The sequence below is a fragment of the Ptychodera flava genome, unplaced genomic scaffold, assembly GCF_041260155.1.
Source record: "Ptychodera flava strain L36383 unplaced genomic scaffold, AS_Pfla_20210202 Scaffold_79__1_contigs__length_559180_pilon, whole genome shotgun sequence".
Classification (NCBI taxonomy): domain Eukaryota; kingdom Metazoa; phylum Hemichordata; class Enteropneusta; family Ptychoderidae; genus Ptychodera; species Ptychodera flava.
Genome location: NW_027248401.1, coordinates 532,745 through 557,976, shown reverse-complemented (window position 1 = coordinate 557,976; position 25,232 = coordinate 532,745). Strand labels below are relative to the sequence as shown.

At 40.7% G+C, this 25,232-nt stretch overlaps 3 protein-coding genes across 3 annotated transcripts; all 3 read left to right on the top strand.

Annotated features, from left to right (window-relative positions):
- The first annotated feature begins 1,711 nt into the window (after positions 1–1,711).
- Positions 1,712–6,782, top strand: LOC139128933 (apolipoprotein B-100-like). The gene is made up of 5 exons (XM_070694623.1): positions 1,712–1,856; positions 2,260–2,280; positions 4,555–5,126; positions 6,101–6,308; positions 6,641–6,782. The coding sequence occupies exons 1-4, from the start codon at positions 1,805–1,807 to the stop codon at positions 6,281–6,283; spliced, it is 828 nt and encodes a 275-aa protein (XP_070550724.1). The 5' UTR covers positions 1,712–1,804; the 3' UTR covers positions 6,284–6,308; positions 6,641–6,782.
- Positions 6,394–16,182, top strand: LOC139128945 (uncharacterized). Its single transcript, XM_070694635.1, has 9 exons — positions 6,394–6,400; positions 6,641–7,176; positions 7,570–8,081; positions 8,639–8,879; positions 9,023–10,196; positions 10,440–11,216; positions 11,796–12,061; positions 12,252–12,687; positions 12,925–16,182. Exons 1-9 carry the CDS (start codon positions 6,394–6,396, stop codon positions 15,030–15,032), a joined length of 6,057 nt encoding a protein of 2,018 aa, XP_070550736.1. The 3' UTR covers positions 15,033–16,182.
- On the top strand, positions 15,044–18,422 carry LOC139128932 (apolipophorins-like). The gene is made up of 3 exons (XM_070694622.1): positions 15,044–17,071; positions 17,298–17,523; positions 17,972–18,422. Exons 1-3 carry the CDS (start codon positions 15,044–15,046, stop codon positions 18,145–18,147), a joined length of 2,430 nt encoding a protein of 809 aa, XP_070550723.1. The 3' UTR covers positions 18,148–18,422.
- Positions 18,423–25,232: the final 6,810 nt, after the last annotated feature.

Sequence of the window (25,232 nt, the reverse complement as noted above, 5' to 3'; positions counted from 1 at the left end):
TCCCGTCCACCGTCGTTTCGGACTTGTTGCTACATTTAAGCTTATTGTACAGGCAAACCCAATGTTACATGTAAGTGAAAAGGCGATCAGTAATGGAAACATGGACATCACTAAAAAATGAATATTTGAAATTCAAATAAATAATAAGTTCTGTTGCCACTTATGACGCGTCGAGTTGTATACCTTTCGTACTGGGAGTTACTCAAAACTTGTTATTGTAACTACGAGTTGCAACTTTATCGGGTAATAATTTGCAGAAATTGACAATTTTTACGTAAGGATTTCTTCCGGTTAAAAAGTGTCGTTTCAAGTGCAACAAAGAAATTCTCGTCTGAAAACAAAGGTATAGAAGTTACTGCAAACGAATAAGTCTATGTATCGTGTGTCAGCGAGAGTGAATAAAATATATTTTAGTGCGATAATTGAGTGGAGGCTCCCGGACTCTATTCACCTCCGTTTTCAACTTGAAAGTATATTGATCCAACCTACTGTAACCGCAACATGATTATTACGTCCGTTAGGATAAATTTGTCGGACTTGTCAGAAAGTCCAAGAAGATTTTGGACTTGGGAACACACGCACGCTGACATCTCTCCCAATATTTGTGTTTGTATGCCGAAGTCGATCGTAAAGTCTCTGAACTACCGGATGGCGGAGCGGCCACGGCGTTCAAGTTGAACGCTTCGATTCTGAAAGATTAGTAGCCATACCGAAGTGTCGTCACCGTTGCCGACAAAACCTTGCGGCTCTTTCCTCTGCAATAACAAAAAAAAATCCCGAAAACGAAAACAATCGCAGGAAGTTTCCTTTTGGAGGACCCTAGCAGGGAACACTCATTCACGTCGTGATCATAGTCGGCCTTAAACAAAGCATTGAAAAAACAAATGAACATCGGTGTGCACTACGAAGCGTGTCGAATCTCGTGAATCGCTCAAAGTTCTTGAAGATGATTTCACTCTTCTTCTCGAAGCTTCTCGCAGTTCGCAAAAAATCGCTGAATCTTTTTTTTTCTATCCTCGCATGAATTACTCCGACCTTTGTTAATCATGTTGTTGACTAGTTTTAGAATCTATTGTTTGAAAGATATAGGGTAGAAACGGGTTGCTGATTCGGCTATACTCGGGTTTCACGTGAATCGTCTATTCTGATTGGTTGGGACGCTGGCTTGACTGGACTGGCATGCGTGCTAACTGATCTCAAAGCCAACAACACCATCGGCTGCATATCAACATCTGAGATGCCATCTTATGAAAACTATCCGTAAGCAAAATAAGATTATAAGATGCTCCAATAAATGTAAAGTCATACTTGCTGTTTTCCAATGCAAGTATGAAAAAACTTAACACTTGCAAATAAAGATGCCCATGAGTGCTGTCGAAGTTAAACGAGCGATTTACTGTACACAGATTTTATTTGCTTACTCTTAAATGATATGCATAACGGATAGGCGCTCTATGAAAAGAAAAGCAAGTAAACAACATGAAATTCATTGTGAAATTTTGACAAGCATCTCAGATAGACAAATACATCCTAAGTGCTGTTTATCTTTTCAACCTTGAGAAATACGTGACAAATATGAAGTGTCCAATCATCGACGAGTGCGTGGTTTCTTTTCGTGCATGATGGGCTCCATTCCGTACGCCCTTTGTTGCAATCTTGCATATCGCAGATCAATCAGTAACAGGTTGACTTTTGATCGGTGATTGTGTTAGAAAAACGCATGCGTAAGGGGCTTTTCCTTCCCGCTGTCACTATATAAGCGTGGTGAACAGGGCAGCTAGGCATACGAGCGCCGACGTTCATCATGAAGTTGTTCGTAGTTCTGCTGGCTGTCACTGCGGCCTTTGCTGGCCCAGGTACGTAGAGATAATTTCTTACTCATCTTTTAAAAACTGCCCGCTCTCAAAAGATGTCTACGCTGCATGTTGCATCCAATAAATTCTGCTGTTTCCCTGGATACAATTTTATCACTCCTATCCGGATTTGTGTGTTTTACATCTGAAGTACCAAGCATCTATCACCTCATCCGGCCATTCACTAGGATGTTCCCGTTGTCAACCGCCGCTGCGATGTTCTTTTGTTCGCACTCTGCCTCTCTCTTCTGAAGTGTTCTTGCGCGGGGACAAAAACTTACAAGGCAAGACAGAAAAAAAAAACCACAACAGCTTTGAAATGACAGTGCATTCGGTAACTTTAATTAAAGTAACACAATATCTGTCATCGTCCTAATATTCGCTTTCTTTGTTTTGCTTTCAACAGTGCGCAAGCCCGAAGATGACGGTGAGTAACAATATTTAATTTTGTTTTCTTTCTTATCTGCGGGTTATGCATGTACGGGGCATCTGCGTCAAATTTTGATCAACTTCTCTGTGAATGAAAACAATCAGTGAGACTTGGCCTTCGATCAGCAATGCCATCCGTTGGAGTAGCGTGATTTTACGGAACTTCAGTGATAAACAACCTGTCAGCTCATTTGCATTCAATAGAATATTAGAGTCCATCTAATTTGCATTGAATGATCGCGAAGGAGATGGGATTCTCCCACGATTCAGCTAGCCAACAAAGCCGATCATCATACGCCAGAAACAATGAACACTTTTAAGTTTATAAACTTTAGCGAAAGTTGAAGTACATCGGGAATCAACTTAGAAATATGAAATCCATCTCAATTTTTTCGCTTTAAAATATTTGATCGTCATTTAATTTCTGTGAAAGAAAAAAACATGTTTAGAGTCAAAACTCTACAATTACACTGTTCTATCCACGTGTTAGTTTATAGCGTGGACATAATGGGGAATTTAAAATCTCGCCGCGATCAACAGCCGCTAGTTCGAGCGATCTGCATCTCTTCGACTACGGTCATTCCACGTGACCGTGCTTCGACTCAAGCCTTTTGATTTGTTGTTATATTGACAAAAACTGCTTTTGCGGTTTGAGGAATTTACACAAGCTTAGTATCTCTCTCTAGCTCAAGTATCAGGGTTATTTACAGCGTTCTCTAATTCGTCAAGCGATTCGCTATCCCACATGCTTTGCAAAGAAACACCTTCAACGCGTAAACAAGTAACAATACTAACATGCAAATTAACCAAGACGATGACGTCATCCGCTCAACTGATTCTGCTCGGCTTGTTCTTGAGGCTGACAAACACCGGTACTCGTGCGCGAACAGAAAGCGAGGGGCGCGGTTGCCATGACTACAGGGTGATCACGACCTAGGAGCGTGATATCAGACTTCCTCGATACTCATAAACTTGGACTAACAGAATTCGTGAAGAAAACAGGAAGATGTCATTTTGTAAAGTGATCGAGAAATAAAGAGTTTCTGCTTGCGGTTCCAACGTAATTTCAAATCGCACACCTCACCCGGTTTAATTTTAAGGATATAGCGCGCATAAAGGTGCAAAGTTCAGTTTATCGTATGATTTTAGTCAATTGTATAAACTTTGATTTACAGGGTCTTCCGATCAAAGGTTAGCTAGTCCATGTAACAATCGTATAACTGCAAAACATGTTTTTTATGTTATCGGTCATGAAAAGTGCGTGCGTCTTTCAATGTCACGCTTCCCAAGCGATGAAAATTTTTTCTCGGGCGTTTTGAAGTTCTGGTCCTACTTGTCAAGCAAATGTAAACAGCGAAAGTTATTTTGTTCCATCGTACGTTTTTGTAAATTATATAGAAAGATCACCCTCTCGACGCAGCTGTTCACGAAGTCTTATGTATGACTTGATAAAAACCCATCTGATAATTTGCCAGATCTCTTCCGCTTTTAGCATTTCTAACACTTTCCCGTTGTACCACTCGCGTAAAATTTCAAGTGATGAAAATACAGAAAACAACAAATTTCATTAGTCTTAGCGCGCTTTCAGCGCAAATCAATTGAGAAGTTTCTCGGTGAAATAGACCCGATAAGAGATCCCCTGTCGCGACTATTAAAGAATTAACAAACAAATCTCACATGGAATTTGGAAATATTGTATACAGAGCTGAGTATCAAGAACAACACATATTCATAGCAATTTTTCTCTCCGAATCTGAATTTTAGCCTACCGTACAGGTGGGCTACATTACATAGCGCCTAGTATATTAACCGCGGCCGCACTTTCTCGCCACATAGTACTATCCGTCACGCGCTCAGTCACCTGTCCCAAGGAAATTGAGTCGAGTACGCCCCCAGCGTCATTCTCATAGTTATTTTGTTTTTATTTATATCCGAATAGCCAATTTTCTAGTGCTTTTTTTGGCAGCTGTTGTCCTCGCGCGTTAATCATGTGACCATACTTGTTACCGCGTTTCATAGATTTTTTAACAACCTTTCGTAATAAAAACAACAACAACAACAACAACAACGACAACAAAGACAGTGTTGTCCCTGTTTTCCTTTCGTGAAACGGTGATGCATGTTTAAGTACTAATTTGCGACTTAAATTTTTTTGCTTATTGCTTCTTCGGTTATACTATTCACGATGTCCGTAACATTTTATCTTCATTAATAATACTGTTTTATCAAGTGAGGCAAATTTTGAATGGCACTCCACTCTGTTTTCACACAGAGCCGTCTCGTTTCCAAGAAGGACAACGTTATTACTACCAATATGAAGCGGAAACACTGTCGGGTATTGTCGGTGCGTCAGAGAGAAGGACTGGAATGAGAATCATTTGTGATGTCGAGGTTGAGGTTCCAGAACGGGGCCAGCTGTACGTCAGCACGCCCAAGTGTGAACTCCTCGAACAAGACCCAGAAAGTTGGAGCCCCGACTGGTTCAGGCGGGCTCCCACCAGTGGCGAGTTCTCAAGGGAGATGGCCAAGTACAGCCTCAAAGTCGAGGTCAGTAGGGGCAAGATCACCGGCATCAAGGCACACAAGGATGAGCCAGTCACCATTCTCAACATCAAGAGAGGTATGGCCTCCGCCTTACAGCTGCCAATCGACGATGAACTGCTCAGCCAACAATACCAAAGCACCAACGACGTGTACGGAAACTGCACTGCCGAAAACAAGATTCTTGAAATCCGTTCCAACAACCAGATCCGCAAGGTCCAGTTGAACAAGGATCTGACCAACTGCTCACGTCCAAATAAGACCCACAGCAGGGAATCACCACTTTCTCTGGTTAGAAATATTGTAAGTACTCTTTGATTTATTTGTCGAATTGACACGGTAAGGGACGGGCCATTAAATCTTGGGAATGGTGGTAACAGAGAAACATAATCTGAGTGGCAGAATTGTCTAAATTAAATCTTTTTTAAAGCCTTACTGAACATACTCTTAAAACCATGCACCTGAAAAAGTGTAGAAAGATATGTATGCTCTAGTACTTCTTGGAAAAGTGGCACATTCTCATTCTGACCACCCCCTAAGATCTATCGGCTAGTCCCAAAGCCACCTCATTCTTATAAGATAATGTATTATTGAATAGTTCATGCGCATTTTCCGAATTAATTGTTTTTCCATCTATTTGTCAGAGTAACATCTTTTCTCCGTGTTTAATCGCTTCTTTCTTCATAATTAGACTACTGAATTACAAATTTACATGTATCTGATTCTTGGTATCGTTTCGCACCAAATGAAAAGAATAACACATATTAAGGTAGTTCGCGCCTCGAAATTGATAGACTTCAACATTTGCTCAAAATTTTCCTTAGGAATCTTTCAACCGTTCTCTTTCAAAATCAAGAATAAAAATCGGGGGTCAAGAGTGCAAAGTTTTGAACTAGGGAAACAAATAACTCAAGATTTACCGATATTTAAAATTCAAAATAGCCGCCATCCCTGTGTTCACTCTATGGAGAAAAATAGAATTTTCGAATTTCCTAAAACTAAGCCGGTGAATAGTTATGTTACACTACGAGCTTTAAAAGGAATCTCCATAAGAGGTATATCATAAAAGCATTGTAAAAGTTTGAGAGTCTAAATTGTGTCCCGAGGCGCTCTCTACCGTAAGTCAGTACAACTGTATTATTAAATGCATACCATGGATTTATTACTATTATCGGTGTTCATTATACACTCTTATAGTACTGTTTACAAAGGTGTATTTGAATTACTCGCCGCGTCATTATTAAGTATGTCTTTCTATTTTCTGTCCATTATTGCAGTCTCTTGTACAGCAGGCTATGAACTCCACCCAGAACTGCACATACACCATGAGCTCACAGGGTTACGTCAAGGAAGTAGTCTGCAGAGAATCTCACCTTCTGCTTGCTCTGTCATACAACAGCTCTGGCGTTCAGGCCAATGTCACTCAGATTTTAACCAGAGTAAATAAACCAGAGAACTAATACATTGCCAAGGGCAGAGATGATTGTAAGTATCGAATCACTTTAGTCCATTTGTCCTTTGACGCGTCTTTCTACTCGTACGCAAAACTTTGCTTTTTCATTGTTACGACATGATCAGTAATGAGATGAAGAAAAAAGTTGTTTTTGCTACGCAGATACGTGTAAAAATTGGGGAAATATTTATTTATACCATTCTTATGAAATTACTTTTGTGCAATACAAACAATATGCGGAGCGTATATCAGGCTCACGGAGTAAAAGATAGTTAAATTACTCTTTTGCATTCCACACATGAAACACATCGAAGAAATCGTGATCCGTAGCAAATCTTTCTGAATTCTGGGTTTCTATGTTCAGCCGACAGAAGGATCACCAATGTCACATACGAATTCGAGGCTGAGCCAGTACCAGCTAACAAGACTCTTAACACCACCCTCCAAGTCCTCTTCGAACTGGTCAATAAGACTGTCAACGAAACCACAATGGAGGCTCCACGTCTGTTCACGAAGCTCGTCGCTTCTTTGCGTTCCCTTGACAACGAAACTCTGCACAATCTGCTGCCACTTGCCTGGAATTGCAGCCAGACCGGAAACTGCTCAAACAAACGCGAAGAAGAGTTGTCCAGAGCCTACATCACCGATGCCCTCCCTCAGTGCGGCACCTGGCCATGCATGTCCGTCATCACTACAGCTCTCATCAACAGCACCATCAACGGATCTCGCGCTGATGTCCTTCTTTACGCACTGGCCTTCGAGCCAAGGCCATCCTTGGAAGTCATCAATGAGACCCTCCGCGTTGCCTCTGCTCTCCGCAGCCGCCCAGCCATGTTGACCCTTGGCACTCTTATCAACAGCTATTACAATAACAACAAGACTATTGATGAGTCTAGAGAGGTATGTTTGCAAACTTTTCTATATAAACAGTAAAATTCATCCTGCACAATCAAAGACAACCACATCTATGTAAAATTAATCACTTTGACGATCACAAGTAAATACCTATGACAATCATTTTACGGGACACAAAAAATTTCTTTCCAGTTGATATATAGAAATACATTCAAAATTGTAATAAACGCATAATTTCAAAGTAACTGTTTAGCCAATTATTAGATTTTGTTGTAAAAATATTCCAATTAGTCTCCATTATTTATAAAGCAAACCGGTCACGAATTGTATGAATACCTCTAATACCCAGAAGTATTCGATCATTTATTTTCTTGTTTGTTTGTTTGTTTGTTTGTTTGTTTGTTTGTATATTTATTCATTTATGTACTGCTATTACAGCTTCCAGAGCCTGTCCGCCGCAGTATCGAGCTCCTCCGTGACATCATTGGTGAGGACTGTGCACCATTCCGTAATGAAATCGATGTTGAAAAACAGATTGAAGTTAACCGTCAAGTGCTCTTGGCCCTGAAGAGTCTTGGCAACATTGGTAAACCAATCCAGATCTTCGATGAATCCGTATGGCGCCGCAGTGCAAAAATCGTCCCAACTCTCCTGCGCTGTGCTGAAAACCCAATCATTCCACGCAACATTTCTCTGGCCGCTATCCAGGCCGTTCGCCGTATGGAAAGCACTGAAGAACTGCGTAGTGAGCTCATGAGTGTCCTCAGAGATGGCGGCAGGGATGTCGAAATGAGACTGGTTGCTTACTTGATCTTGATGAAGAACCCATCCATGATCAACCTGCGCGATATTGTCTTCCAACTCAAGAATGAACAAGTTTTGCAAGTCCGTTCATTCATGGCTTCCCACATCACCAGTATTCTTAACAGTGAAGAGCCAACCCTAAAGGGGTAAGCGACCGGCCGGATTGGCAAATAATTCTTTTTTAAAGATAAAATTTTGATAGAAAACAATAAGTGGATATGAACATGTACTTGAGACGCTTTCTCAACATATTTCGATAAAACAATGAAACCATAATACTTTTGTTAGACTGTATAATGGCATACTATTTAGGCACTGCTTAACATTAAAACGTGCAAGAAACATACTGTAACTTTATGTATCAAACTATTTTAAATCAATCATTGTGAACAAAGGACATGGAGGTTGAATGTTCTTTTAAGTGGTTCTACAACTAGCAGCTCTTAAGTTCACTTTATACTGATTATGCGCGTAGACGTTCTGGTTATTATGTGCGGCTGCATATGGTATTCTGTATGACAGTGAATGCCATGTATTGTATGTCCAATTTACAAGACTATACACACAATTCATTTGCATAACATACACTGATTATTGGCATGACTAATGTAATATAGATGCCCATTTTGGTAGTATATTATGTATGATTAAATTAGCAGCATATTATTAATATGATATTTAATTATTTCAACGTCTACTATAGCCTGAAGGAACAACTGAAGAGAGTCGTGGCTGAAGAACCACTTCCAGAGGTTGAACAGGACATCAAGAGACTGTCCCGCCACATGGAATTGTCTAAAGAACTCACTATTCCATTCACCAACCAAACTGTAGCCGCCCAGTTGCAGAGCAACCTTATCTACAGCCCTGATGGTATTCTTCCAAGATCTCTGGTTTTCAACATGACACTCAACGCTTTGGGCAAGTCCCTAAATGTTTTTGAGGTGTGTGCTACTTCTGTGATTTACTTATTCGAGTATGATTCCGTAGTAAATACTGAACCTGCATTACTCAAATGCATTTCTTTCATAACATGAAGCGCAATTGATACCAGGCTAATGGAATCTTGAATTTTTACTTTTTTCAGACTGGTATTGATATGCAAGGTCTTGAACCAATGCTCGAAGGCCTGTTTGGACCCCAGGGTTATTTCCCAGATCTTAATCTCATCAGCCTCTTTAAGAACCTTACCGGAAACAACCCATATGACCTTCTTCAGAAGAAGGAAAATGAGATCAAGAAGGACTACAAAAAGTTCGATGATAAGGTCAAGAAGTCAAAGGTTGTAGAAGATTCAAGATTCCTAGCAAATCAGATCCACGAAGCCTTGGAAGATCTCCACGATGACGTCTCACACAAACAACTTCCACCAGCAATATCTGGCTACCTGAAACTTCTCGGAAATGAGCTTGCTTTTGGTGACTTGGAAGACCTGAGAAGACTGATTCCTAACATCACTGTGAATGACCTTCCATCATTGTCGACCATCATGAAGAAGATGGCTGAGGGTATTGACTACAACATCACTAGAAGCTTCATTTTCTTGGAAGCCAACCATGTCATCCCAACTGGTATGGGTCTTCCTCTCAACATCTCTGTCAATGGTTCAACCGTTGTTGCCCTCAGAGTTGCAGCCAAGTTTGATATGCGCAAGTACTTGCAACAAGACGTTGTTGCCGCTGGCCTGATTGCCCCAAGTGCTGCTGTTGAATTTGTTGGTCGTTTTGGTGTCAACCTTCCTCTTTATGGAGAATCTGGTGTTCAGCTCAACACTACTCTCTACCATTCCTCCGAACTGTCTGGTAATGTCACCCTGAAGGGAACTGAGCTGAGATTCAACATCAACAAGACCATGAAACCAGTCAACCTGATCAACATTTCCTCCGAGCAGTATCTTGTCCGTGGTGAGCAAGTTGAGCGCCTGCCTGGCATCAAAGAGAACCGCACTGAGTGGACCAACTGCACCAGCAGCCTTTTGAACACCACTGCTTTAGTGGGTCTTGATGTTTGCACCAGCCTCGCATACAGCAATGCCAGCTATGATCTTTTTGCTCCACGTTTCCCACTGAGCGGCCCAATGAGTTTCAACGTTACCGTTCTGCCAACTGACCTGAACCTCACCACCTACACTCTTCTCATGAAATACGAAAAGGTCAAGAGACCAGTTAAGGAAGAGAAACCAGCCCGCAAATTCTTTGGACTCCGCCGACAAAAGTCAGTTGAGATCATTGACCTTCTGGTTGTCAACTTCACTGCACCTGGTAAGTTTAGCTGTAAATGCTACATATAATATTTTTGAGCTGAAACTGAAAACAATGCACTTGTTGTAAGAAAATTGGTGTACTTATGGAGCTTTATTTGAATTATGAAACTTTTCAACGTTTTTTTTAACAATTGTCTTGTGATCTGTCTTCACAGGCCAGAACTTGACCCGCAACATCTCCTCCCAACTGAGCCTGAATCGCAATAGAACTGAAGTGGTGTGGAACTTCACCATCCCCGAGTTGAAGAACATCTCCATGGCAGCTGGTGTCCAGAACTTCTCTGTGCCAGAGAAAATTTGACCCAGTTTCTTGCCAGCTTCAACGCCACCTATGGAAGCAAGAACTTCAGCAACTGGTTGCGAGTTCGCAATGAGACCCTAAACCTTACTCGTATGGAGAATGGTAGACAGGTAATTATTCCAGTCAACAACTATTCCTATGCCTGGAACATCTCCCTCAATGACCTGTACTTCTCAGTTGAAAGTGATCTCGTCAACAAAACTGGTAACTGGAGCTCCAGCTTCAATGTAACTTACTATTGGGATGACCAGACACCAATCCTGGATCAATTCAGACCAGAATATTCTATCAAGCCTGAAAACTACAGCAAATTCCTGGTACTCTTCGAGCATGTAAACAAGACCCTCCTCAACGAGACCCTTCTACAGAGCACCCTCAACTTCACCTTTGGTAGGCAGAACATCTCCCTGGTCCTTCTGCGTTCAAACAACACCCAGAACTCAACCAAGGCTCTGAATGTTTCTTGGGTCAACGCTGGCGTACTTCGCACCATGAACATCACATACGAATACAAGAACAAGTCAACACCTCTCATTGAGAAGATCGAGAGAGTATGGAATATGTCACTGCCAGAATGGCACATTGCCCTCTTGAGCCAGGCCATCAACACATCGATGGAATACAACAGCACTCTAAATTTCACAATCTACAGTCAGAATAGAACCTTGAAGGAAGAAGTTGAACGTTATGAGGGCAAACTTCGCCAGAAGTACATTGGTAGGTGTTTAACTTGCATTGTCTTAATACAATATACTTTTCAAAATTATGCCTCCATCAATGTTTTACTGGATGTATGTTCTTATGCATTGCCTTTATAGACCTACAAATCAAGTCAACACTTTGTAACAAAAAGCTGTGAACTGCAAATATGGGAAGGAACTGTGTTTTAATCTCTTCTCTTTCGATGAAATAATCTTCCACTTGATGTGTGTCTCCCTAGCTTACAAATTTTAAATTTAAATTTTAAATCTAAATTTTGAAAAAAATATCATCTTTCTTTTAGTAGACCCTTCTTTACATTTTTGCTGTAACATTTTCTAGTGCATTAGTGATATGTACGTACAGAAACTCTTTACCACTTTGTTGAAGATTTTGCTACATTTTTCTATTTTATTCTGCATTTTACCCAGCATTCCTGATCACACCTTTCATACGGACATGGACACTAAACTAATAATAAATTATCATTATATTATTAACAATAATCAAAAGACTCTTAAACTTAGTGTAATTTATGTCATCAAACCCACAGACATTTTTAAATATATAATCAAAATATGTTTATTTTGCCAATAGATACTTATGGTGAGGAGGCTTACAGAGTTATTCCTAGCTGGTACAATGCTAGCATGACTTTCGCTGTTAGAAATGAAACTGTCCCATCCAGCAAGCCATACCCAGAGGTTATCACCACCAGCTTCAACATAAGTGTAATGAACCCATGGAACAAGACTGACATTCAAAACCTGACCATTGTTGGTAAACTCGTCAATGACAGCAGGGTAAACAACGCCAACATCAGCTACTGGACAAACATCAACATCACTCTGCCACTTGTCAATGTAAGCATGACATAAAGTACTTCAAAATTAATTTCGGTTTTCTGTCTTTAAAATAACATTATTTGTTCAAACTGATTTAACTTGAAGAAATCTTTAAGTTTGATAATAAATAGCACAATATTGTTGTCTTGATGGACGTGTATTGAAATTAACCCTTTTAATGGACAATGTTAATATCTTTTCCATGTAGGCAAACATCAGCCTCAATGCTTCAGTGTTGAACAACACCGAGGGTCTGATTCTGTCGTACAATGCCAGCGGCTTGAGAACCAACTTTACATCCAAGATCAACTACACTCACTCATCTTACAATGTCAGCATGGTATTCAACCTGACCAGCCCATTGTACAACATGTCGATGAACCACACTGTCTACAACAGCTCTGAATCAGGCCTGGTATACATCTTCAACAGCACAGGAAGTACCAACTACACCCTGCCAATTCAGAACTTTACTCTACCACTTGTTGACAGGATCCGTGAGATGATCCCAGAGAATGTAACCAAGCCACTGCAGAGATTGAACATCACCATTCCAAGCATCATTGGAAACATCTCTCTGCCAGCATTTAATCTGACCATTCCTCTGAACAAGACTCTGCAACTCTTGAACCACACTGTGCAATGTAAGTACACTTGAAATGAGATCTAGACATTTAATTCTTGCAATTTTATTGATCTTATTTCAATAATTTAATTTATAATAATGTTTTGGACTTTTAAACCACACTGTGCAATTTAAGTACCCATGAAATGAAATCCTGATATTTTATGCTTGAATTCTTGTATTTTTATAATTTTTTCCAATTTCATTCATAATAGTGTATTAGATTTTTAATCAATAATTTCATATTTTCCAACAGCAAACATTACTATCAAACCAAAGAACATCACTCTGTCCTTGAATGCCAGCCATCCACTGTTCACTCTGAACGCTACCCAAGAGATAGTCAAAGGTGGTCCACTGGCTAACATGACAGTATACAATGTCCTCAACGCTACTGTTGGTGAGTACCTTAGAATGGTCAACTCCACTTTGAATCGCACCCTTGAAGTTGCAAGATCCATGAACCTTACCAACCTTAATGTCACCATGGTGAAGGAAGAACTTAATATCTACAAAGACCGCCTAGAGAAGTACATGTACAAGAGCCCACTCAACATTACCTTCTTGAATGACAAGATCTTGAAACCCATCAGAAAGATGGAGCTCCCTGAACTCAAAGCTCTGCGTGAACCATTGGCTGAGATGGCAAGAGAACTTCCAAAGATGATTGATGAACTTACTCCCCAGGAGCTTAAGGACCTACTCAAGAAGTACACTCCAGAATACCTCAAGAAACTTAAAATCCCAGACTTGAAGAGCCTTTCAATTGAAGACTGGAAACTTTTGAAAATGCCATCAATCCCAGATCTAGACTGGCAACTTCTTAGACTACCAACACCAGAAGACTGGGATCTTATTAATGAGAAAATCAAGGAGATTAAAACCGATGAACTTAGAGAATCCGTGGAAAGAATTGTCAACGTCACTGTTAACAGCACTTTGGCTGCAATCCAACCAGTAAGAGATGTCATCATGCAGCTGGTAAACTCAAGCATGAATGTAACCACATTCATCAACTTCACCAGCCCATTCATTGCCAATATCACAGTGAACCACACCCTGCAGCTGAATTCCACGCTTATGAACCACACTCTGTTTGTCAACATGACCAGCAAACCAGCCAATCTTACAGTTAATGGTACTTTGGTTATTGCCCGCAACAGCTCCTTGGAACCAAACTCAACTCTTGTCAACAGTACCTTGTTCATGAACATGACCGGTCCAATCGCCAACATGACCCTCAATAACACATTCTACCTTAGCAGCAACAGCAGCCTTGAGCCAAACAGTACAGTTCTGAATCATACCCTGTCAGCAAATCTGACCAGTGTGTACGCCAACCTGACTGTCAACCACACTCTTTACATCAGCAGCAACAGCTCCAAGGAACCTAACAGCACAGTCCTTAACCACACACTGTCAACAAACCTTACAAGTGTTTTGGCAAACTTGACCATGAATCACACACTGTACATCAGCACTAACAGCAGCCTGGAGCCAAACAGCACTGTCATGAACCATACCCTTAAGGCCAACCTGACAAGTGACCTGGTGAATCTTGATGTAAACCACACACTGTACATCAGCTCTAACAGCAGCCTGGAGCCAAACAGCACAGTCCTCAACCACACTCTCAGTGCAAACCTGACCAGTTTCTTGGCAAATCTCACCCTTAACCACACACTGTACATTAGCACAAACTGTTCTGCCGAACCAAACAGCACTGTGATGAACCACACTCTTGTTGGCAACCTGACCAGTAGTCTGATCAACGGAAGCCTGAACCACACTCTTTACATCAGCAGCAATTGCAGCCTGGAACCAAACAGCACTGTATTGAAGCAGGCTTTGTTGGGTAATCTGAGCACTCCAATTGTCAATGCATCTGTAAACCACACCCTGTACATCAGCACCAACAGCAGTCTGGAGCCAAACAGCACCGTCTTGAACCATACTCTCCAGGCTAATTTGACCAGCAAGATCTTGAATGTAAGTGTTGATCATGACCTGAAAATCAGCAGCAACAGTTCACTGGTTCCAAACACTACTCTCTTCAACCATACACTGTTCATCAATCTCACTACTCCAGTCGCCAATGTCACAGTCAACAGCACCCTGCAGACACAGAATCTGACTCTGGCCAATCAAACTCTCCTGATAAATGTTACTGGACCACTGGTTAATATGAGCTACAACCATACGCTGAGAAATGACAGCCTTCAAGTCAACCTTACTGCTCCAGGATATGGCTCCCTCGTCCTGTTGGGCCAGATGAATGACAGCTTGGTAAATCTTACCCTGATGCACCAGAATGCCACCCATCCACAAATCAATGTCACCGACCTCATCTTTTATTTTCCCTGAACAGAAGTGACATGATCTATGCTAACCTCACATGGCACCCTCGCATCCTCAACCACACACTTGGTCTCCTGAACGTCAGCCTCCAGATGACAAACACCACCATCAACAGGACCATCGATCTTCTGGTTCTTCCAGCATACAGAGGGGCTGTCAATATCACCAGCAACTACACTCTTAGAGTGATGGAGTTCCTGAAGAACATTACCCACAATGAAACCAACCTGATGAATCAAGTTATCCGTGAACTTGGTATCACCAACAGAACAGTCTATGAGCTGGTCAACTACACAGTCACAAACTTCACTGAGATTGCTAACAAGACCCTCAACATGACCGTCGAGCTTGTGCAGAACCTGACCATGGAAACTCCCCTCTACAACTGGACCAACTTTGCTATGAATGTCACCAAGAATTTCACTGGTACCGCCCAAGACGTTTACAACATCACTTTGAGCTACCTTAACAACACTCTGCCAGGCTGGCTGTACCGCTATTATGAAGTTGAAGGTATGATCAATGAAATCAAGAATATCAGCCACTATGAGAGACTTGCACTGCGTGTATGGAATGCAACTGAGTATCATGTTCCAAAACTTGCCAAGTATGGTATTAACAAGCTCCTGACTAATATCGCTTATCTTGGCAACAACAGCATCGCAGTCAACATCAGCCATCCTTTCAACTGGACAAGCTTCAGAAGCTCTCCCAACATGACTGAAAGGCAATGGCAGATCGTCCTCACCCAGTTCAACCTCGTCAAGGCCCTTGCTAAGAGAATCCCATACATGTCAAGACACCTTGCCCTCCCAAGCATGCCAGTTTTCACCAAGACAGCAATGATCTTTGGAAGCAGACATGTCTACACCTTCGATGGACGTTATTATGAGATCCCAGCCTATGATAATGGTGACTGCACATATGTTTTGGCTCGTGACTTCGTAGACAAGAACTTCACACTTTTGAGCTCCCAGGACACCATCACACTCATCACCCGGGATGCTGCCATCGAAATTGACAGCGAGAACGTAGTCCGTCTCAATGGTCAAAGCAAGGTCACTGAGCTGCCATTTGAAACAGAAAATGGTAATGTAACTATATTGCGTGAAGCAGACTATGTTAAAGTATCAACTGTGTACGGCATTTCTCTCGAGTGCGACTCAAAGAACTTCAACTGCCTCGTCAACATCAGTGGATGGTACCGCAACAAGACTCTTGGACTTCTTGGTACAAATGACAATGAGCCAAGCAACGACTGGCGCAAACGTGATGGCAGAAATACCACCAACGTAACTGACTTTGTCAATTCCTATGAAGTTTCTGGTATTGCATCTTGCAAGAAACCACCAGGCCGTGACTTCAACACAATCAACTGGCTGGAGAGATCTTGTAACAACCCAGTATCTCCACTCTGCACCATCCTGTTCAAGAGCGACAAGTCTGAGTTTGCCCCATGCTTCGATAAGGTCAAACCAGAACCATTTATGCTTGCCTGCGAGAGTGACTCACAAGACTGCAGCAGCAGAGATAGGAATGCTATCTGCGACAGCACTGCTGCCTACGTTGCATTGTGCCGTGCTAAGGGTGTATGGCTCAACCAGACATCTGAGTGCGAGACCTGCGGTGATGTTGACCGTCAAAGATCTCTCAATGAGGCCTGGCTCGAAGACAGCAAGCTCACAGCTGACATCGTTCTGGTTGTCTCTAAAAGTGAAAAGATGACTGTGTCTGGAAGACCAGAAGAACAACTCAAAAACCTGGTCAACAACATTGACAAGAAACTCGAAGGCGAAGGTATCATTGACAACCGTTACTCACTGATTGGTTATGGTGGAAAGAGAATCCATGCCGATGCTCGCCAACACACTATCCGTGGTGGCATCTTCAAGGAAGAGAAAAATTTCAACAGGGGAGCCAAGGCATTGAAGTTCGAAGGTCAATGGGGCACTGATGCGTTTGAGGCAATCAAGCTGGCATCTGAGCTGAAATTCCGCCCACAAGCCTCTCGTCTTATCTTCCTGGTCACCGAAGATGAGCGTTCTGTAAGTAATCGTACTCGGCTATACTCTTACGTGAATACAATTTTGCTAAAGAAAAGTTACATAAACAGATGTAAAATACGAATCTGGGCAAATGTTTTTACTACTGGCATAATATGAAATACGAATCTGAACGAGCATTTAAATGTGTAAAAGTGAGTGACACTCACTTTGAGTAACATTATGTACTATCATATCTTAATTCTACCTTATATGTTCTGATTTTCAGGCTGTCAACAGCTCTCTGAGAATTGAAGAAGTTCAGCAGTTGCTTGAGAACAATGGTATCGTCTTGAACGTCATCTCAGAGTATGCAGCACTTCAGAAGAACACTATCCGTATTGTTGGAATCAGTCATGATGGATACCTCATCAGCGGAAAGGACAAGGACCGCAAGTACAAACTTTTGGACAGAGTTGGCGAAGACTACGCTAAATTGGCATCTGCCACCAGAGGTAAGAATAAGCAAACTTCCTAGATTGAGCTACCAACCTTAAAAAACAGCCGATGATATTGCTTTGAGCATCTCGAAAAATGATCGGCGGGAAGGACCTAAAATTCGCTAACGTTTACATAATAACATTAAAGGTATACAGTCACTTGTAATTTCAATATGCCCATATATGGTTAAAATGGTGTTCCTTGGTATTCAAAATGCCCGTGTGAGGGCGCTGTTTCTAAAAAAGCGGCCATCCACTTAAAATCTGTGATTGGTTAGATTTTCTCTTTCCATGGTTACTGTGGCAAAATTGGAACAGGTGACAGTATACCTTTAAGCGAACTTTTCTGAAGATCTGTCGGTTTTGAAATGTGAAAAGTTTCTGTGTGGTTCACTGATTATTTTTGAACTGAATGTCAAAAACTGTAAGTAACAATTTCCCCCTCCTTTTGAACACTTTGTAGGATCCCTCTACCGACTTGATATGCTCATGGACAGCAATGACGATCTGTTCAAGAAGGTCCCCGACATCACCGCCAAACAAGTGAGGTTCGACGTTGAAAAGACCTACAAGAGTTGCCAATGTGTGAGGAATGCTGACGGACGCGCCATCTCTCGCTGCAAGAGCATTCGCATCTAGAAATCGAGCAATTAGGCATTTGAAGATGTAATTATTTGTATCACTGTTACATCTTGATTTACTCTCATTAATTACACCACTAAGGACTCACTTTTGATATTTAAAAGCGAAAAAAAATTACTTTAAAAGATTCTAAAAAGACACTAACGCGTTTCCCAAACGCACTAACGTAACGCGATCTTCTTTTGCTTTACTTTCTTCCTTGATACTGTTCTGTTTTAGTTGAAAAATTTGACTTTTGAGAATTCTGATGAATAAATAATATATTTCAGCAAGTTCTTTAAATATCGCTTTCTGTTCGTGCTGTAGGGGAAGACACCATGCGTTTCACTCGTGCAGTAGTGAGGAATAAGTTGTCCACGACTGTACCAGTGAAATGGACTTGTGTCTTTCTGTTTGCGTGGAGAATGTGAAATAGGATGGATTTAAATAGACTGCCTGTTTATCTGTGGATGTAAGTTATTCATAGTCCCTCACGTCGAAGGATAAATTATCTTGCTGTCCGGTACCATTGTGCAAAATTCCTACTGAATCCGATAAAATCTGTAACGTCAAGAAGATATGTTGACAGTCACTCATTCATAACTCAGTTTACAACAACACATGAAATATTGCGTGTAAATGGTTTAAAATGGTCCATTTCTGTAGCTGATGTTGGTACACTTGATGTTGTCTGATTGTCCTAAACACTCACAATATGATTATTGGCATTCTTCTGGTTGTATTTATCACTGCAAAAGATTTGAGCTGAGCTCATGGCGCCCATAGTCCCCCTAGTTTAAGACCCAGTAATCCAGTGCCGAACAGTTTTCCTCTCTAAACATTTTCCTAAGAAACGACAAGAGTCGAGATGGTGTGGTTACATCAAGGGCTGCAGAGTTCGTCTTTGGCGACTGTGCTATTTGCCCCGCTCCTAGATTGAAATGAATCACCACAAGAGACGAAATCCTGAATCACAGGTTTACGGGGCCGACAGAGTGGAATTAAAATTCGAGATAGTAATGGATGGAGATGATGGCACATGTCCTGATCACTCAGTTACACTACAACTTTCGGGTCCCTTTTAATGTGATCTGCTGGCTTAAAACACCAGAACAACAATCATGCTTTAGTTTGGTCTTTTCGTAAAATTCACTTCTTGCTGTCCTTTGAAAGTATTTTTAATTCCATGCGCTCGCTCCAAATTATTACATTCAGCATGTCTTTTTAAGAATTCATACTATCCAACGAGTTCCACTGCAAAATATGAAATCACAGTCAAAGGAAAGAATCGAATGATGCATTCAACATAAAAAAAATATTCAGCTCGTAATTCTCCTGAATTGAAAAAAAACGGGACTTTGTAATCAGTCATATCCAGTACACAGAAGAAAATATCTCATATAGGAATTTAATCGAAGCAGATACTTGCTCGAGACGTCGAAAAGCAAATTGACAATGCATTCTTTCATAATATTGTTGAAAGCGAGTCGACGAAACGCCTAGAAAATTCGACACTGTGTATTGTGAACGAGTGAAGCGTTAATTGACGCTTCCATGTGTGAAAAAAGGTAACTTCTTAGCGCCCTCTCGCGGCTACACTCTTCGTTCGTCGACAAGGATGTAGGCGCCAGTGTGTATCCATTCAATCATGCTCACGGTTGGCATATACTTGGCGGAAAACCAATAAAAAGGGAATACCCGTTTAGAGTTGTCCAGTAAATGTCGATGCATCAACTTCCAAAATACGTCGCAAAACAATCGCTAAATATCTGCAAATTCCATGTTATGTTACAATTACGATTTTTACTCCATGTGTTTAGGGTATTATCAGTATTATGTTGGACAAACTCACGACACGTTTTCTTTCTACGGATATTATTTACCTTGCAGTCCGCCTTCTAAGTTTATTATCCAGATATTGATGAACACCCATATTTTTCTGATGGCTATTAGTTTTACAAAAACATGAGGTAGCTAGCATCATCGATTGCTTTGGAATATATCTTTGTAAACAAATCGGGCGGGGTGGGGGAATGCGTTATTATATTTTGTTCACATTACATTATATTTTGACATTCTTACAACTATTTCTATTTACGCGTACAGTTGAATATGTAATCACAAAATCCCGAAATTTTTAAGTCTGTATAGCTATTTAAACTTTGAAGTATGAAATATCGCAATCATACCCATCCATAATCCAATAATACTGGCCAGGTCAAAATTTGTAATACACAGTCAATTGTTCTAAACATAGATACAAAACAGAACGGACAGTAAAGCACTGGTATACACAACAACGTCAAATTCACGAAAGAAAGATATATAGGCCTCTTGCCAAATGACATTTAGTTACATGGACTTTCGGGAACAAAAATATCATTTACAGCTACCTTAGACGATCGATGACAAAATTAGCCAGGAGTTTCAATTACATGGGAATATTTTATTTCTTGTAGAAAATAATCTTCGCCTTGAGGGTAGAGAAGCACTCGAAATCTGTGTGGAGGCAAAGCGACACATGGCATTAACCAACGTCTTCGAAAGCGTGAGCTCTTGATTTCCATCGGCATAGAAGCTTATTAAATCATGACTTTTGACACGGACATAGTCATCTACCGCGTTCAATAAAATGTTTATCCCCACACACGGTAATTCAATATGTATGCAAAATAACAGCGAATTCGCAACATTTTCCCCAGAAAGAAATGAAATTCAGTTAAAATGTCAAACGTAGTTCTGGGCCTTTTAGGGCTTCAAGACGTTCAATCGATACAGCATACATGTAGCTCCACTGTGGCCAGAGTGTACAAAGACTATCCCCCTGCACATTTGATGAAGTAAGCGTCAAACAAACAAACAAACAAACAAACAAGACAATGTAGCTACATTTATATGCGGTATCTATTCGCCGCTAAGCTTTATCAAAATAGCCCCCTCCCCAAACGAAGGAATTAATCGCAGATGACATCTTGTAGTAAAATTTTAACATGAAACATGATTAAATTTAACACACAGTAATGTTTCATCAGGGGGCTGAAAAATGCATTTTTTCCCCGTTCTGTACATTCCACCGAAATGTAACAGGGGTGGCGTATCGCATACTACACTGTGTAGGCAACCGACCCATAAGACGTGGAGTTGTGAGCGCACAAATTTCAGAAACCTTTTATGTGGGAGAAAGTTTCACCAGTCGGCGTTTCCAAGTCTTCGGACGCGACATTCAGCGCTCATAGGTTTGTCTGATATAGTCAAGACAGGTGTAATATATTCGGTTGTCATGGATACTTCGACAAGAACAATCACTGGAGGAAGTACGTGTACACAATAGTCATGCTGGTGCTGGCAGTCATACCCATATCCCTAGAGTCAGCCAGTTTAAGTTTTACAAGAACGATGTAAAGAAATGCGATAAGGAGAAAAATCCGCCACAAGGCTGGATGATGTGTACTGTGTATTTTAGGGACCGTTGCAATAAACTTCAACGCAAAGGCGCGTATCGGCGCGACAGGTTTTCATTAAACCAATGAAATTAGCGCATTGCAAATTGATTAAGCGAGTTGCATGCTCAATGTTTATGGGCAAAACTGTTCTATCGTCTCTAATAGATCTGATCTGACGATTATGAGACTGCTATCCTTTTCATTCTTCTCGGCATCCAGAGATTACATCTGGTCGAAATAGCCTTTAAATGATTAGCTCTCGTTGACATCATTTCACACATCGCCGTAATTTTCATGTAGGACAAGTTACTATTTGAATGATTGGAAATGCCCTCATGGCATGTCTTCCATTTTCAGTGAAAAAAGGTTTAAAAAAACCACGGTTTTGGTTAAAAACATCTGTTAGACATTTGAGATGAAAAAGGAAATGTCATATAACAGAAAGTAAGCCATTACACACATCGCCTCACTTTTGCCTCCAAAACATGAAAAGTTGTGATTTTGGTTAAAAAAACCTTAATTTTTCGATTATTTAACGGTTCTTTTCATTGTTTCTAAAAACTCCATCGGTAAACTCTAATATAAATATCATAAAGACAGTGACAACATACATTTCTTCGTTTTCACCGAAAAATATTTTTAAAAACCGAACTTTTGTCTAAATATTGCCTACGATCTTGCAATTGGGGTTTGTGATTTCCATACAAGTATGTTGTAAACTATTATTTTACGTCATATCAACATTCACAGACGCCTTGGGACAAAATAAATTTCTGGAGCCTTTTTGTAGGGTTTTGCGCACATTAACCTCAGCCTAAGAAAAAAATACGTCACTAATCTTGCAGACATGAGTGATATGCAATCAGATAGACAGAAAAAGTCGCGAAGCGCTTCTCAAAATAATGTGACGTGGCTCTCGATTGGGGGAAGCCGTGTTGTAATTGTAATTATAGAATATGTAAATGCAGGATGCAGCATCACTGTACTCAAATTTCAATAATTGACGTTTCCCGTTTAAAACAGCAGTTCAATTCGATAATTTCATCAAAACATTGACATGGCATGATCTGGTATACTGAAGTTTTGCTCTTCTAAGACATTCTTTAAAATAAAGGCAGGTCACGTCCAGTCGGATCAAAATGGGGAAAAATGTGTCATGTTTTGAAAAAGAACACGGCCGGGCGTATGAAGTCAAAAGACAACACTATGTATTAAAGTTAACGCTAGAGGAAAGCAAATTATGTAAGCTACATATACACGACCTTTCTTCGGGTTTCGTACAGCCATAGACACGGTGCTGTGCACAGCCATAGACACAGTGCTGTGCAAAGCCACCGAAGCAGTGCTATGCACAGGCAAAGGCGCTGTGCTGTGCGCAGTCATACTGTGCACGGCCATCATACAGAGACACAGTGCTATGCACAGCCACATCAGATGCGGTGCTGCGCACAGCCAGAGACAGTGCTCCCAGTGTTGAGTATCGCCATCGAAGCTATGCTGTGCACGCTAATGGAAGCAGTGGGCGCTTATTCTATTTTTAAAACGATATATTCACTTAGAAACAGTCGACGAAGAATGGCTTTTGCTATGTAGATTTTGTTGTGTAACAAAAATATGCCATAGAGGAGATGTCAAATGACTAAGACGCCATTAAAATATTTCCATATAACATCGAATACATGCTGAGTATCCTCATATTTATCAATCGGTAATAAACGTTGAATGTCAGAGAAAATGAATAGTTTATCAAAATAACTATCGTTTATGGTTAACCTCTGCGATTTTCATCGGGCACAAACATACACTTCATTTATATGCATTTTTTCAAGGGGGAATGGATCATAAAAATGGTGTTTTTTTAGTACAGTTTGCTCAGTGTTCGTTCAATCTTTCATCTAAGTGGTGCAACAGAAATACGATTATCAAGTTACCGACGCTGGTCTATCTTGTGGTTTATCTTATTAAAAAACAGCACGCGGTTAATTATTACCTGTTACGGTCTGTCAAAAAGGATCAATGCCTTTAATCGGATAGCTTCTTGTCGAATGAAGAAAGAATGGAGGATAATTATTCCGCCGTCACAATCGGCGTCATAATTGAGGATTATATGCATGGAATGATACGTGCACACCGATCAACCTCACGAAATAGCTAAAAGAAATCAAGTGGGGAATAGCTAATGGTGATGTAAAATTGAACCCTTACTTAAGTTTGAGTGACGACGATTAATAAAGCATGGATGGGAATATCTGTATTATGAATTAATCCTTCCCGGTGTCCTCTTAAATTTTCTTATCATCTTCAATCACTGCATGGTTCACTGATACGCTGAATTTCAATTTGCGTGACTTATTTATCTCCTGTTCCATTTCACGAAGCCATGAGATGCACGATTTCGGAAACGAGTTTTGCAAACTGTTTCATCAATTGAATACTCTATACATCCATCGACTCTGAACGGTTCGCTTTGATGGAATGGAGATAATCATACACAGCTTCCTTAAATATTTTTTAATCTCACAATCACGACATGAAAAGGAGCATTTTTCCTGTCAACCCTGCAGGGAGAGCTATAGTCACAAACATTCGGAATCTCGACGCTTCTGCGAGTTCAATAACCTCTTATTGTAAAGACATGACCACCGCCCACCTAACGATGCTCTCTGTGTATTGTGAATGTTTGAAATGAATTACAGGACAGAACGTCATCGGTGACATAACGTTTAATGGGCATGACGTGTCTGAGGGCGCTGCAAGGTCAACTCACCGGCTATTATGAATGTTGTCAAGTAGAGAAAGCATGCAGTCGTGGACGTTTATTTCTAGTCTTTTTTTTGAGAGATTCTTTGAAATTTTGCCACATTCTAACTTAACTTGATCTTTATGTAACAAGCAAAATTGGTGTGCTCTTCAAAGTTTGGTAACAAGCAAAACTGGTGTGCTCTTCAAAGTTTGGATTTCTTCATACACATCACATGTAGTATTACAGGAATTAAAGGGCGCCCCGTCTTTGATCTCCCAGGACTTTGATTCATCCACTTTCCCGGACTTCCTGAAGTTCTTTCGTGCCAAGATTTCAAAGATTCGTGAGAATGTGTCTTTTGTCCAACCTTCAGACCCTGTCATTAATTCAAGCTTCAGTTTGAGCGCCTTCCAGCCACTAACACGTTGAAACACCTATCAGTACTCTACAAGCAAAATCCGCGACGTTGGGGTCCCATAAAAGTAATTGTCAAATTATCAGGTTGTATGGAAAAAATTGCGATATGAGGTCCCGCTACCACTCTGGCACCGCTGTGAAAAATAATGATGTGACCGAAATCACACCAGGTTCTTTCTTTAAATCGTCAAAGATACTGACACCCATCCTCTGTAGCTTTCAATGTATTTTCCATGATTTTTGTTCAGTCTTTTAAATACAGTTTTTTTTTAATTACTCCCTATTGACAAACCATTCTGGAGTGCTCAGCTTGTAAATACAACCTGTATGTACTGTTCAGTGTTGTTATTGTTGACAACAGCATAGTTCGGACATGAATTACTTTGCCATCAATAGCATTGCATATTATACGCGATGTACAGCGATAATAAGGCGGATACTTTATACTCCAACATACTTTATTAGCGAGAAAAATTATGTTTAGCTTGTGAGCGTAGTGA

Excerpts from the sequence above, each read along its gene's own strand:
- LOC139128932 (XM_070694622.1), top strand. The coding sequence starts at position 15,044 with ATGATCTATGCTAACCTCACATGGCACCCTCGCATCCTCAACCACACA. Across the intron at positions 17,072-17,297 it reads TCACCGAAGATGAGCGTTCT|GCTGTCAACAGCTCTCTGAG; the intron begins GTAAGTAATCGT and ends TCTGATTTTCAG. Across the intron at positions 17,524-17,971 it reads ATTGGCATCTGCCACCAGAG|GATCCCTCTACCGACTTGAT; the intron begins GTAAGAATAAGC and ends AACACTTTGTAG.
- LOC139128933 (XM_070694623.1), top strand. The coding sequence starts at position 1,805 with ATGAAGTTGTTCGTAGTTCTGCTGGCTGTCACTGCGGCCTTTGCTGGC. Across the intron at positions 2,281-4,554 it reads GCGCAAGCCCGAAGATGACG|AGCCGTCTCGTTTCCAAGAA; the intron begins GTGAGTAACAAT and ends GTTTTCACACAG. Across the intron at positions 5,127-6,100 it reads TTTCTCTGGTTAGAAATATT|TCTCTTGTACAGCAGGCTAT; the intron begins GTAAGTACTCTT and ends CCATTATTGCAG.
- LOC139128945 (XM_070694635.1), top strand. Across the intron at positions 7,177-7,569 it reads CTATTGATGAGTCTAGAGAG|CTTCCAGAGCCTGTCCGCCG; the intron begins GTATGTTTGCAA and ends CTGCTATTACAG. Across the intron at positions 12,688-12,924 it reads CTTGAACCACACTGTGCAAT|CAAACATTACTATCAAACCA; the intron begins GTAAGTACACTT and ends ATTTTCCAACAG.